Source organism: Peromyscus leucopus, chromosome 7 (assembly GCF_004664715.2).
Source record: "Peromyscus leucopus breed LL Stock chromosome 7, UCI_PerLeu_2.1, whole genome shotgun sequence".
NCBI classification, from domain to species: Eukaryota; Metazoa; Chordata; class Mammalia; order Rodentia; family Cricetidae; genus Peromyscus; species Peromyscus leucopus.
This window is the reverse complement of record NC_051069.1, coordinates 36,487,119-36,502,571: the sequence shown is the minus strand read 5'-3', so window position 1 is coordinate 36,502,571 and position 15,453 is coordinate 36,487,119. Positions and strand designations below refer to the sequence as shown.

General features: G+C 40.8%; 1 protein-coding gene across 3 annotated transcripts in view; it reads right to left on the bottom strand.

Moving 5' to 3' along the window:
• The window catches only part of Stt3a (STT3 oligosaccharyltransferase complex catalytic subunit A), a 32,537-nt gene extending 17,287 nt beyond the window's left edge, over positions 1 to 15,250 (bottom strand). Inside the window, exons 1-8 of one of the 3 annotated variants that reach the window (XM_028858412.2) lie at positions 15,144 to 15,250; positions 12,624 to 12,750; positions 11,234 to 11,294; positions 6,958 to 7,079; positions 6,447 to 6,592; positions 3,796 to 3,886; positions 1,495 to 1,601; positions 636 to 800 (exon numbers count right to left, since the gene is read on the bottom strand). In XM_028858412.2, the coding sequence (XP_028714245.1) occupies positions 636 to 800; positions 1,495 to 1,601; positions 3,796 to 3,886; positions 6,447 to 6,592; positions 6,958 to 7,079; positions 11,234 to 11,294; positions 12,624 to 12,711 (780 nt within the window). In that variant the 5' untranslated portion in view covers positions 12,712 to 12,750; positions 15,144 to 15,250. Of the gene's footprint in view, positions 1 to 635; positions 801 to 1,494; positions 1,602 to 3,795; positions 3,887 to 6,446; positions 6,593 to 6,957; positions 7,080 to 11,233; positions 11,295 to 12,623; positions 12,751 to 15,113 lie in introns of all 3 variants that reach the window. The other 2 variants (XM_028858413.2, XM_037207623.1) reach the window with 2 other exon arrangements.
• Positions 15,251 to 15,453: the final 203 nt, after the last annotated feature.

Here is a 15,453-nt window from a genome sequence, read left to right as displayed (position 1 = left end):
TAACAAGTGTCCAGACACTATTTGTTAATGTTCTGGAAATAACTCTCCGGAAGTACTGCTGTAGAGTATCAACAGCGTGTGTATTTCTTTCTCCAACTTCCTCAAGGACAAACATATCACTTACATTCTCTTACATCTTCCAGTGAATAGCAAATTGCATATATTAAGTGACTAAAAATATTTGCTTATCTCTAAATAAAGATGAGAACTTTACAAAAGAAACCAAACACACAATTCCCTGTTAATTGTACCTAATAATCTGGGTAAAAGATTTGTGCTTTGCTTCTTCAAGGGCTCACCTAGGCCCCATTAGGATGGTCAGAGTTCACTGGAATTTTAAACTTTTTTGAAATTCTAACTTTGATCATTCAAATCAACCCTGCTTAACTAAACTGTCCCTCCTCCTCACACAAACCTAAACCAAAGAGCCATTAAATTCAAACAACATGCAGCAAATATTGATGTGCTATTAGAAGCAGATTCATAACCATTAATTCTGTTGTTTCAGTTAATAAACAGCCCAAAACAAAAATTGTAATTTATATTCTTCTTAAGAGAACCCAATCTAAGTTAATCTAGTTGAAGCTACTTAGGAACATTTGGCTGCAGAAAACTCTACAAAGTCACATGCTTACCTGGAAGCCCACAAAGGAGATCTGCATAGAAAGAATGGTACCCAGGCAATAAACAGTACAGTAGGCTACGTAGATCCGATGAGAAAAACGGCCTGTTAACATTAGCACCAGGACATGAAGAGGAATCAAGTTGATCAGGAACACATAACCTCCCCATGAAGAGACCTGTGAGAAGACAGAAAAAACAGTCCCTTTGAGCAAGACTCACAGGATGCTGACACTGTGACACAATACTACCAAGCTACAGTGTTAATGTAGATGCCAATTACTGTGACACACACAGAATCTAAGTAGAAGCAGAAAAGTAAAGAAAGCCAAGGGACAGATGTAAAATTACATAGAAAAAAAAGAATATATCTTAGAAAAGGAAGTTTTTAAGGGGAATACAACAAAAATATGGAATAACCAACATGTACCTATAGAAAATTCAGTAATACAGAATATGAAAAACTGTTTTATTAGCAGACTGAAAAAAAGAGAGCTAGGGATAGAAGTCAGATGGCAGAGTGCTTGCCTAGCACACATGAAGCCTTCAGTTCAGTCTCAAGCATCGTATAATCCAGGCATTGTGGTACCCATCTGTAATCCCAGCTCTCAGGCAGTAGAGGCAGGAGGATCAGAAGGTCATTCTCAGCTACATAGAGTTTGAGGCCTACTGGGATACATGAGATCCCATCTCAAAAAGAACTTGGGGGTGGGGGAGCAAGAAAATGTTAAAATTAAAAGTTTGTAGAGAAGTAGCTCAGCAGTAAATCAGCCTAGTACGGGCTCAATCCCCTGGACCAAAAAAAAAAAAGAAAAGAAAGAAAGAAAGAAGGAAAGAGACAAAGAGACACAGAGAATACATGTACATAGTTACCATGTAGAAATAAGCAAGGGCACACTTGGCAGCCCAGTAGATGGAACCAGTCTTCACTGCCTTGATCCACATGTAATAAGTAAGCAGCATGCAAAAGATAGCAATTCCTGCAGAAAATAAGACATTCAGAAGCCACACCAACACAAATTAAGAACACTTTTCCAGGAGCTGAGTCTTTAATCCCAGCACTCAGGAGTCAGAGGCAGGTGGGTATCTGAGTCTGAAGCTAACCTGGTCCACAGTGAAATCCAGGACATCCAGAGCTATAGAGAGAAACCCTGTCTCAAAAAACAAACCAAAAACAAAAAAACTACATTTTTAGGGACTGGAAGACAGCTCAGTGGTAAAGAACAAATACTGCTGTTGTTAAAAGAACAAAATTTGGTTCCTAGCACCCACATTTGGTGCCTCACAACTACCTGTAACACTAGATCTAACTCCTCAGGCACCTGCACTTACACACAATCAGAACAGTCTGGAACACACTATCTAGAATCACATTTCTAAACTACTATTCAGTACAAGTATAATTTTAGGCAAATTATTTTATGTCCCTTTGCCTTTGCTTCCTATAAGAAGAAATCTGAGTATAATTTTCTTCCCCCAGTGCTAGGGATTAAACACAGGGCCTCATGCACGCTAGGCAAACCTTACCTCCTGAGCTGCACCTCCAGTCCACAGAGTCTACAGTAAATATCTACTTATTAAAATCATTGTAAAGACAGATGCAGTGCAGATAAAGCACCTGGAATAGTCACTAGAATATAGAAAGCAACCAGTAAATATTGGTCCTAACACTATTTTATTTGTAGGCATTTAGTCTTAAGTATATACAAGGTCATATGCATGTTAATAAAGGCAGACCTTTTACTTGAAATGTGCTGTCCTTAATAGTTGACTAATGGATGACCTGGGGCTATATCTACAAGACAGAACACGTGTCTAGCATGCCCAAAGCCCTAAATTCAATCTCAGTTCCACCACCACCCTGATTCCCCACCCCCTGGAAAAAAAATTGCCTCATGAAATTCCCAAATATGGATCCAGATCAATTTCAACCACTTCCAAAAAGCTTTCCTTTGATTTCCAAAACCAAATACATTTCTCTTTACATGACATCCCCAAAGCACAATGTTCGAGAGCTCTGACTTTTTGTTGTTGTTTGGTTTTGTTTGTTTGTGCTAGGTAGCACAGGTTGGCCTGAAATTCACTATGTAGCCAAAGCTAAACTCACACTCACTATGAAGCCCAGACTGGACTTGAACTCAACATCTTCCATTTTCACTTTGAATGCTAGGATTACCATAATATGAGCATCAGTCCAGCTTTGAAGTTTTTTAAATTGTTTTTATTTTCTGGAACAATGACTCACGTAGCCCAGGCTAGCCTCAAAATCACTATATAGTCAAGGATGGCCTTGAACTCATCTTCCTGCTTAAGTGACAGGATTACAAATATATGCAACCATACTCAGCTCAAGTTATTTTTACAGGTCCATTATTATATTCTTTAACAGATTATGGGACATCTATCATCTATCCCTTAAATTTCTTAATTATAAAACAAAATAATCTAATTTATTATCTATCTTTATAATAACTAACATGTTTTCCCAATATGTTTCAACAAAAATATGTCAAAAAAAGTCACTATAATTTTAAAGAAACACTAGGAAAATTAAGAACAACAATCATAATGTTAAAACAACAGTTAAATATGAGTCCAGAGAGTAAACAAAGGTCTGTTAAGAAGTTTCCAGCTATGGCTGATGAGTCTGCTCAGCTAGCTCAAGTAGCACTTGCTTTCAAGTCTGATGACCTGAGTCTAATCCCTGGGAATCACAGGGAAGAACAGAAGAGAATTAACAGCTTCAAGTTGTCCTCTGACCTTGACATAAAAGCATGCATAAGCATGCATGCATATACACACAGTAAACAGGTATTAATTTTTTAAAGTTCCCAGCTACCTCTCGAGGATAGTATCTTGTCCAAGATCCTTTCCTGCCTATTTCTAATCTTCTTACCAAGTCCAATTTTATTATTGCTAAGCAATAGAGATGAACCCAAATTCAGCGCCTTGTGAAATTTCAGTAGATAATAAAGCGAACAGCATTCACCAGGCGTGGTGGCACACACCTTTAATGCCAGCACTTGGGAAGCAGAGACGGGTGGATCTCTATGAGTTCAAAGGCAGACTGGTCTCTACAAAGCAAGTTCCAGGACAGCCAGGACTACACAGAGAAACTCTGTCTCAAAAAAACAGAACAACAATAAAAATCCATTTCAGCACTCTAAATCTTACCTTCGTTGTCATAAGAGCCAGCTACAGACCGAGAAATATACCCAGGAACTACAGCAATCATGGCAGCAGCAAGAAGACCAGCTCCTGCATCCTGAAGAAACAGAAGTTAACATGGATACGCCCCTAAGAGAACTGAGTACCCACAGTCTATTCTCTTTATAAGGGGCCCAGTGAGGGTTCAAAAATTTCCACTGTCAATATGAGATGCTAGAAATGCACACAGCACAACAAAGCCAAAAACTTCATAGTCGATTCTGCATGAGAACACCAAATCTAATGCTGAGTACAAATATGCTGAGACAGATACACCATATGGAATATGGACTCTGGTGTCTGATGGGAAGACCCGTAATATCAGCAGATGAGGCAAGAGGATTACAAACCCAAGACCAACACAGCACGATCCTTTCTAAAAGCAAAAGAAAGAGTAGGAGGAGAGCAATTAGAGATATAACTCAGTTGACAGGGTATTTATGTGCCCAGCAAGCATGAAACCCTGGTTTGATCCCTAGAACCACATATACCAAGCATGGTGGCAAATGCCTATAATCTCAGCAGACATTCAAGATCATCCTTGGCTACACAGTGAGTTCAAGATTAGCTTGGACTACATAGTAGCCTGCCCCCAAACAATAATAATAATGATAATAATAGTAACAATTCCATGAGCTGTCAAAACCAGAGCCTGCTTGGGTATGGTGGCACACACCTTTAATCTCAGCACTCCAGAGCTAGAGGCAAAAGCAGGTAAATCTCTGTGAGTTTGAGATTAGCCAGGACTATACAGTGAGACTCTGTCTAAAATAAATAAATAAAAGCCAGAATTTGCACCAGAGTGGACTATTTAGCTACAAGTATCACAGACCTTTTAGTTCCCTCCTCTAACAGTAACTATACATCACAAAAACGCCAGTTCTACAAGAAGAAAGTTATTATTTAATTGGAAAGTGGAGATAGGAAGATAGCAATTCTGAGACCAGCCTGGGCTCCATAGGAAAATCCTATCTCAAAAACAACTCAACAAAAAAGTGACGATCTACCTAGACTGAGGATGTCAGGAGGTTAGACTGTAAAGTTAGAGAGTTACCAGCCAACTTTTAAAGTTAAAAAAAGAGAAAGAGAGAAACAAAATAAAACCATATTCAAAATATAAGAAAGTAAATAAATAGTAAGGTTTGTTTGTTGATGATCACACCAAAGGATAAAAAGTCCTCCAAACTGACCCTGGCTTCTCAAGCCCTCCCGCTAGCTTGTCATCTCTCAGGAACCCCCCTAACACTGCAGCCACAGAGTAAGAATAGAGTCCAAAGAATCAAGTCAACAAGAAACCTGAAAAAAGAGAATCAGCATTATCGAGCCAAAATGCTTAAGAATTTCAAATTTTTTTTTTTAATGTATCAACAAAAAATTGCTAAGTGCCTATTTCCAGTAGAAATAACCACTTTGGAAAACATGTAGTTTTTTTCCCCTCTTCTTCCTTACATTGGTGAGGGATTCAAAATCTAAACATGTCAATTTTACATATTAACTGCTGATTTTTTTCTTTATATAGCAATTTGTCCTTAAAAAAGCAAACAGCTACAAATGATAATAAAGCACATATTCCCCACTAATTCAGAGGTCTTTAACCTCTGGCTCCCCACTGTGTAAAAATTTCTAATTTCCTTCAAGAGCTAACAAGCCACCCTAAAGAGAAGCTCCTTAAAACTAAGGATGTTCTGGCTGGGCAGTGGTGGCTCACGCCTTTAATCCCAGTACCTGGGAAGAAGACGCAGGCAGGTCTTGGTGAGTTCGAGGCCAGCCTGGTCTATACAGAAAGTTTCAGGACAGCCAGCACTACATAGAGAAACCCTGTCTCAAAAAAAAAAAAAACTAAGAATGTTCTAAAGCAATGGTTCTCAATCTTCCTAATGAGGCGACCCTTTAATACAATTCTTCATGTTGTGGTAACCCCTAACCATAAAATTATTTTTGTTGCTACTTCATAACCATATTTTTGCTACTGTTATGAATTGTAATGTAAATATTTTTGGAGATAGAGGTTTGCCAAAGAGGTCACAAGCAACAGGTTAAGAACCTGTTATAAAGGGAAGTATTCCACCCTTCAGAAAGAAAACAACTTAAAAGCTTTAGGAAGTCCCTGAAACAAACCAGATTCACTAGGCCCCTGGCTCCCCATTTTATATAAACAGTAACTGCTCAGAGATACTCTCAGATAAGTAGGGCAGCCTAGAAGAGGCTCAGACCTGCCAACCTGCATGGAAGAGGCCCAAACAAAGTGAGCTGCTGGAAGAGACATTCCAGTCTGTCAAGCTGCTTGCAGCTCATGCAGTAAGCTCTGGCCTTCCAGCTTTTATGAGATGTCACCCATGCTGAGGTGGCTTTTGTTGATGTAGCTGTCACTTTTGAGTCATTTCCACTTTAAGTAACCGTAATAAAAAATTTATCAGTTCCAAGCTGAACTTTGGGGGTATCCTTACTTGGTCTGTCATTGGTTCCCTATCTGGGGTGAATAGATATTTGTACATCTCCCCTGTAAGTTTCACAACATTCCCCAACCTTTTAAGGCTCTAGATTCCTCCACCTCTCCAACATCTACTAGAGATTCCACAACATTCGGTCCCAAGCTTCCTGTCACTCAAATCTTTTACCTTGAGCTCTTTGGTAAGATGGTATGTAACGATGGTGGTAAAGGAGGAGAAGAGAGGAGCCAGGAAAACACAGACATTCCTAATGTCAATGGTGATATGGAAAAAATGCAGTACGTGGTAGATTGCAGCAGAGGTGATCATTAAGCCTGAAACAGGAAAAAGTAATCCCATTAGGTTGTCCTGGTAAGAAAATAAAAAGAAAAGTGTCAATCCAAATTTCAATAAAGTAACAACACAGGTCTTAACAAAACCACTAGAAATACTATCATAGCAATTGTACTAAGTTTCTACACTTCTCTGTTAAGGATTCTCTCCAGAATGTGTAGGACATCCTCCCCTCCTCACATCTCCACTATCCCACCCATGTTCTCTATAAGACCCACTTTTGGAAATCTATAATCAGAAAGAAATTACAAGTATCCTGAAGTGAAGCAAACAGAAATAAAGCCGTTTCACAGCATACAAACACCACACTGTCCTTACAAACACAACAAATCCTGTCCCTCCTCACCTGGGTAAATTGTTCCTCCAATGATTCGGCCCAAAGGGTACCAGGCCCGGTCATCAAACCAGTTATGGAATTTATAAAACCCCTCCTCAGCCAGAAACCGGGTAGTCCGATAATTAAAATACCTAGAACAAGAAAGAAAAGCACCATGTCCCCCCACATCTCTGTACTCAGAGTGTCCTACTTTGCAAAGAGATTGGTTTTCAGATTATGCCACTAAGGAACACAGCCTTGTGTGAATAAAGTTTATTGCCAAAAATTATGTCATGAAAATCATTTATATTAACTTAAGTCTCTATTTCTATTCTACACTTGTATCAATTAAAGCACTGCTTTTCTCCAAAGGAAATGAACTTGAAGTCTAATGTCCATACAAAGCATTCAAAAAGGATACTTCAGCAGGCCAGGCTGTGGCAGATAATAAAGCCAGCAAAAGAATTCAAGCACCCAGAAGGCAAGACCTCTAAAGCATGAGATTTGACCCTTTTCAAGTAACAAAAAAACATTTTGTTCCTCTACCACACACAAGAACACATGGACACCTCTAGATAATGAACATCTATAAAGGTATTGGTTTAACACTATATGCAGGATGGGAAAAAATTTAACCCACAGGATAACAAGAACTTCCTAATGAGTGCTTAACCTTCTAACAAGGTCCATTCATGGTATTTCAAATACGACTGACACCACCTACACTGCAGCATACCTAACACTATACATTACATATAAAGTACGGGATGAGAAATGTTAAAAATTATACATTCGGTGTAAGCATTTCCCTAAATGAAAAAGAAGGGGGAGATGGAGCAAAACCAAATAAATAAATGGGTCTCCAACCATGGATAATCACTCCCTAGCCCACCTCCTTAACTCTATTTTTCTCCTTGGTCAGTCAAGTTTTGGCAGCTGAGGTAAGGAGAAGCAGCAGATGGCGTAAAGCTCTACCCTTCTGTTCCTCACGAAGAAATGTTATTCTGGTAACTGTCAGAGGTACAGAAAAGATGAAGGTTCTAGAAGGCAGTCAGCGTGTGTTATAATCATGTCCACTATCTACCAGTAGGAGGCGGACTAAGAAAGAGAAGCGTAAATTAGTGAACTAAGATCAGCTCTGGGCATGGTTCCTCCTTAGAAAAGGAATAGTCAGATCATTTGTACAGTGTCTTCCAGTTCTACTACAGACACTTTTTTGCCCTGATTAGCTCACCTCAATATTCACCTATCTGGAGGGTCTAAGAATGAAGCTCTAACAGTTAGATCAAGAAACAAAACAAAGATGTGGGCCTGGTGGCACAAGACTGTAATTCCAGCATCTGGGAGATAGAAGCAGGAGTATCAGGAGTCCAAGGTCATCCTCAGCCAGCTACAGAGCAGATTAGAAGCTACCCTGAACTACATAAAACCCTCTCTCAAAAAAGAAAGAAAATGATATGAGTGTTGTGTTTTCATTTCTGTTCTATGATAAAATACCCTGACAAAAAAAAGTAGGGGTTTGAGGGAGGAAAGGGAGTGGAGAAATGACTTAACTATATTTTAATTTTTTGTTTTTAGTTGCAAAACAAAAAAAGTAAAGTACTTAGACTAAGACAAAAACAACAAGGGGAAAAAGTAAGTATTTGGCTTACAATTCCAGGTTACAGTCCATGCTAGCAAAGAAGTTGAAACAGCAGGTCACATCCACAGTCAACAGCAGAGAAATGAACACATACAGGCCAGCCGGCCTGCCTGCCTGCCAGTCTACCTGCTTGCTTGCTCTCAGCTCTCGCTCTTAAACTGTTCAGGACCACTTGCCCAGGGAATGACTCCACTTACAATGGGGCTGGGTCTTCCTCCTTAATGAACAATCCAGACAATCCCCCACAAATAGGCCGACAAGGCAACCTGATCTAGACTCTGCCTGGGCCTGGTGTAGTGGCACACACTTTTAGTTCCAGTGCTTAGGAGTAGAAGCAAGCAGACCTCTGTGAGTGTCAAGGCCAGCCTGGTCTACATAGAGTTCCAGGACAGATAGGGCTGCAAAGTAAGAACCTGTCTCAAAAAAACACACAAAACCTCTCTTCTCAGGAGATTTTAGAGTCAAGTTGACAGTCAAAACTAACCAGCATAAGACGGGCAGTGGTGGCACACACCTTTAATCCCAGCACTTGGGAGGCAGAGGCAGGTGGATCTCTGTGAGCTTGAGGCCAGCCTGGTCTACAGAGTGAGATCCAGGGCAGGCACCAAAACTATAGAGAAACCCTATCTCAATAAACCAAAAAAAAAAAAAACTAACCAGCACAGTAAATCTTCTCATTCATGAGGAAAAAAAAAATGTAAATTGATTTCAGAGCTCCCCAAAGAAAATATCTATACTACCTCCAAGTTCTTTAAAATACCTATATAAAACAAAATGACAAGTCTGCAAACCAAGTACAGGCCCTGAACGTTTTAAGCAATGTTACCAAATATGAATGAGCTATTTTTAAATATTCAATAACTAAAGAATCTAGGACTCTGGCTTCTATATTTCCTAAGACTCAACTTTAGGCAATAATGACAATGACCTCAGTCTGTGGAATCAGACAAATCCACATTCAAATCTAGGTTCCCACCTAGTAAATGTGTAACTTTAGACACAGTCCCAGTCTTCTCATTAACAGAAAAAAAACTGTACCTGTATTTCACTGAATTGTTTTAAGGATTTAAAGACAATCTGTAAAATAGTGCTCAAAAGAAAAAAAGAAAGATGCTTAGAAAATGTTAAGTTTAAAAACAAAAAAAAAGTTTTATTTATTTGGAAGTATGATGATATATTGTGTACCCTGCATTAGACAGAGGTCAGGCAGTGGTGGCACACACCTTTAATCCCAGCACTTATTCTCATGCCTTGACTTGAGAAGCCCACATGTCTTTAATCCCTCTAATTTAATATGGCAGGGCAGAGAAAGGTATATGAGGCACGAGCAAACAGGAGCTCACTCTTAAGGCTGAGGATTTCATAGAGGTAGGAACTAGTGGCTGGCTGTTCTGCTTCTCTGATCTTTCAGCGTTCACTCTGATATCTGGCTCTGGGTTTTTTGTTGAAAGACCATCTAAGATTGAACAATGACAGGGAGGTGGTATCTTGCCAGGAGAGTAGAGGACAACTTTTGAGAATTAACTCTTTCCTTCCACAGTGTGAGTGCTGGGGATCTACCTCAATCCTAACAGCAAGTGCCTTTATTCAGTGAGCCATATCACTGTCCCAGTTCAGGGTTTTTTCAGATAGGGTCTTCCAATGTAGTCCTAGATAGCCTAGTACTTACTATGTGGCCAAAGCTGGTCTCCAGCTTGCCACAACCCTCTTGGCCCCTAGATTACTGAGGTTATAGGCATGTACCATCATGCCCAGCTAATGGTATTAATACTACTGAGGGTTTCACCCTATCTTTTTCAATCTAATAAACAAAATCTTAGACTTTTTATTATGTGTTTATGCATGTGTCTGAAATGTCAGAAGCCTCAGACCCCCTAGAGCTGGAGTTACAAGTGGTAGTGAGCCATCTGACATGGGAGTTGGGAACTAAATTTGAATCCTCTGCAAAAGCAGTACATGCTCTTAACCATAGAGCCATCTCTCCAGTCCCAGGTTGGCTTTTGTTTGGTTTGGTTTTTCTGAGATAGGATCTCACTACATAACCTTATATAGTCTTAGCTAGCCTGGAACCTACTATGTAAACCAGGCTGGTCTTGAACTCAAAGAGATACACCTGCCTCTTCCTTCCAAGTGCTAGGATTAAAGGAATGTGCCACCATGCCCAGATTTTTTTATTTTATTTTATTTTCCCAATACTTTTTAGGTAGACTCTCACTATACAGCCCAGGATTATAGGCATTTGCCACAATACCCAGTTCTCATAGTTTTTAACATTTTTAGTGCCTTCAAATTTAACAATAAGCCCAATTTCTACTGTATAAATAAATAAATAGGAAAGGAAGTTATGATCTCAAGTTCATGACTTGGGATATTCTTTACAGTCTTAAATATAGTCCAGGATCCTTTCCTTTATGTGTATTACTGTTCTTGATCAAAAAAAAAAAAAAAAAGGTAGATTTCTCTTAGCCTAGCCAGACCTCAAGTAAGCAGGCTTAACAGCAAAGTCTATTGCATTGTTTGAGTTGACAATACTCACTTGGAAAACTTGAAGGAGTCATCTTTTAAATGTACTGAAAATACACTTCCATTACTGATAACTGATTAGAATTTAAACCCAAAAACTTCAACACCTCCAGAAGGAAATATCAGAGCAAAGGTACTCACGGATCAAACTCATGGATAACACTTTCAAATCTCAGGACAGCAAAGAGACGAGTAGAAAATGCTGCAAAGTCCAGAGAATAAATATTTTCATTGGTAACATTCCATTAAAGAACAGAAGATAAACAGCAGCACTATGGAGAAACTAAAGTTATCTAGCACTAGAGTCACAGAGAATACAGAACAGTTCTCAAATAAAGTCTCCATCCATTTCTCCCCACCTAGAAGAAACGAGTCTGACCAAACCATCTACGTTTTTTTCACTTCAATGGGATTCATTTAACTGTTGTATTACACAAAGCCTGTCCGATCACATTTACCTAATACCGAATTTGGTGACTTTTACATATACACACACCCCTTACCTTAGTCTTGGAACAAACAAAGAGACATGTCAAGTAAGGATATACTTATGACTCATCAAGAGCTGGAAAAGCTTTAAAAACAATAAGTCCTCAAAAGGCTTTCAGAAATACTAAGGTGCAGTAATTCGTGCTTACAATGCCAGCCCTTGGGAAGCTGAGGGTTCATAGCAAAACTCTGCCTCAAACTAGTTACTTTTCCTATTGCTGGATTAAAAACCTGACAAAACAAGCCGGGCGGTGGTGGCGCACGCCTTTAATCCCAGCACTCGGGAGGCAGAGACAGGCGGATCTCTGTGAGTTCGAGGCCAGCCTGGGCTACCAAGTGAGTTCCAGGAAAGGTGCAAAGCTACACAAGAGAAACCCTGTCTTGAAAAACCAAAAAAAAAAAAAAAAAAAAAAAAAAAAAAAAAAAAAAAAAAAAAAAAACCTGACAAAACAAATGGAAGGGAGAATTTTTTGGCTTTTATTTTATTTTATTTTGGCTCATAGTTCAAGGATGAGAGAGCTATGAGCATAGAAGGGAGGTGGCAGAGCACAATGCGACAGATCCTACTGCATCCAATCAGGAAGAAGCCGGTTCTGCTCACTTTCTCCTTTTAATTCAGTTCAGAACCCCTGCCCACAGAAGGGCATCATCCTTCCAACCTCAGTAGACATAATCCAGATAATTCCTCACTGTAGTGCCCTGGGCTTGTCTCCTAGGGGATTCTAGAGTCTGTCAAGTTGGCAATATGATCCATCACAAGCACCAGAGTTGAAGATAATTCTTTTACAAAATTCAACACCCAACAGTTCCCACTTTCTTTCAGCCAATGAAAATACAGAACCAACAGAGCATGTTTCCTACTTTTCCTATGATCAACAGCCCTGAATTTTGTATTTCTTGAGTTAGTTTGTCTTCATAAGATTATACCAATGAGAAATGGTAAAAAGAACAGCGATCTGCTAAAAGAATAAGGCATGTTTTTTAAAATCCATTTTTAAGTTTTTCATCATTCCAACTCCAAGAAGCCCACACATAGACTCACATAACACAGCAGCCATCGACAGGATGAGAAGCTTCAGAAGTGTGTCCTGCTTCTCATAGGACAACCGCAAAAATCCAAGCTTAGTCATCTTGACATCAATGGGTGGTAACTGATGATATTCAAATAGCTAAAATGAGAGGACAAGACCGAAGATGTTGAATATCCTGAATTTACTTAAGTTAACTTTAATCTTTTAGGGTGAGAAAGAACCATAAGTATATACAAGCTACAAAAATACTAGAGAGGTTAGAGCTAATACTAACACCCAAGCTTTGACCAAAGATTGATGTACCAGCAAAGAAGCAAACACTATTAGGTTTATGTGTCAAGAATAAATAGTTAGGACCATTCTTGGTGGCACATGCCTTTAGGAAGCCAGTCTGATCTACACAGCAAACTCTAGGCTAGTCGGGGTTACCTGGTAACCTAGTGATACTGCCTCCCCCATCAAAAATGACTAAAAATGAGTAATCATACCACTCAACATGTCTAAAATCCCAGTTACTCAAGAGACGGAGGCAGAAGGATCAAAGGCTCCAGCCACACTAGCCAACTTAGTGAGAGCCTGTCTCAAAATAAAAATCTTTAAAAGGGCTGCCCATGGAATTCAACAACAGGGCATTTGCCTAATAGGCAAAAAGCCCCACGTTTCCATCTTCTGTACTACAGAAACAAATATTCAACCGACAATTCTGTTGCCTACTTCCACAGCTACCAAGTACATAGCACAACAGGCAAAAGTATGACAGGAGAATCAGGCAGAAATAGAAGTGGGAAAAAAGGCGGCAGAAGAAAAGCATGCAAAAATAAAAAGATGGGAAAAAAAACAAAGATGATTTTTTAAAAGGGAAAAGAAAGCATACATGAGAATGAATGATGGGGGTGGGGAGGACACATGCACCAAGCCAGGTCCAGATAGCGCACGTCCATGTTCCCAACACTTGGTGACACTGAGGAAAAGTCTTTGTGCAGTTGAGTTCAAGCTGGATACAAGGTTAAGTTCTAGGTCAGTTTGGGTTAGTGTGAGAGTAAAAGAGTAAAGGGGTGGGGCTGGAGCTGGGGGAAAGAGGAGGGAGGTAAGTAGAAGATGGAATCGAACATGACCTACAAAAGTGAAAGCAGAAAACCAGAAAACGTGACGGACTGGACGTGAGTTCCAGCCCTAAGTCTAAGCCTCAACTGATTGGCTACAAGTGGCTACAAGCTTTTTTCTGTTCCAAATCCCTGTGTGGATGCTTCCTGGCCAACGGAAGTACAGGTTGATCACTAACCCAAGAGCAAGCCATGCACTCAAGAGGAGAGAAACATACTTAGCCCACTGTATTTTCATCTTCATAATTCATACTCTAATTGCTCAGATCTATTTCCCTGTCAAATCATGTTTCAAGGCATCTCTGTAACTGACCCTAATGACCCAGGAACAGCTTGTAACACCAGATGATAATCTAGAGGGAAAACATAATTTTTTTCTTCTGAACCAGAATAAAATATCGGAGTGGTGGTGAGGGAAGCAATCTGCAGACAGTTCAGAATGGTAATTATAGACAAGAGTTGTGTTAAGGACTAAGGGCAAAGAATGTAATGACAGAAAATATGTAGCATTGTTCAAAACTATGGGGAACAAGTGAGTCTGCATTACTACTTATCTTGTTCCTTTCTTACTGGAGGAAAAACAAAAAGATTGGAAAAGGATAGCACTGGACTAGATGGAAAATACGAAGAATCACTTGGGGAAGTCAAGAATCTTTTCTTTAATTAACTGTCCCAGAGGAGCAGTTTGGGCTAGTGTGTCTAATTATAATTCCAAAGGGAAGGTTTTATCATGCACTAACTCCGGGGAGTGAACAATTCAGTCCCATCTCCTGGGTTTGGAGCTGTTCTCCGGAGATAGCTGAAACCGCAACAAAACACCACTGACCTGATATGATCCACACACCTGAAAAGTAAGCAGGGGGAGCGACAGTGCTAAAACCTGGACTTGAAAACCGAGTAAAGGCAGCTAGTAATTTAAAGCCGAGTACTGGGAGTTTTCATCCTGTTCTCTGGTAATTTCCACACGCCGACAGGGCACCGAAAGGAGAAAGACGCTTTTCTTATCCGCTCAGCATCTCGCTGCTTCTCAGCCGTGCATGCAAGCCTTGACATCCTGACCCACCCTAGCTGCAGCCTCAGCATTTCCACGTCCTCCTGCACACCCTCTCCGAACTGACCCCAGACCCAGACCCCGACCCCAACACCTCAGCACACTCCGCATGGCCTCTCCAAGCTAGTCTCAGGATTTCGTGGCCCACGCCCACGCTGCCAGAGCGCAGCGCCCTGCCGAGACCCCTCCTCCGATCGTCCGGTGCCCAGTGCCCGGAGGTCCCCACACCACCCCACACGCCCCCTCCTCCGCAAGGCCGCAGGCATGCTCTGCTCCCCACCGTTACAGGCCTGCCTCCAGCAGCTCGTTCGGGCCCGCCAACACCCTGCACTGCACCTGTCGCTAACCTTCAAGCACTACCCTAGAGGCCTCCTCACCCGGCGGATGCTGCTCAGGAATCCACTCGGCTCCCACTGCCATCCGTTCAGTGGCGCACCCAACCCTGACAGCAGCCAAGGCCCGCCTCCCTGCCCTGCTCCGCATTGGCTGGCCCAAGGCAATGAGCACTTCAGGGGGAGCGATAGGATGACGATCCTGTCTGTCATTCCGAAGGCGTGGACCAAGCCAGGTTCCCCCTTTTTGAGTGGTCAATTTTAGCTATCACTCAGCCAATTGAGAGGCGTGACTATGAGCGCCCGCCGAACTGGGATAGGTGGAGGCAGGCGAGCGAAATGCGCGGAAAGAGCC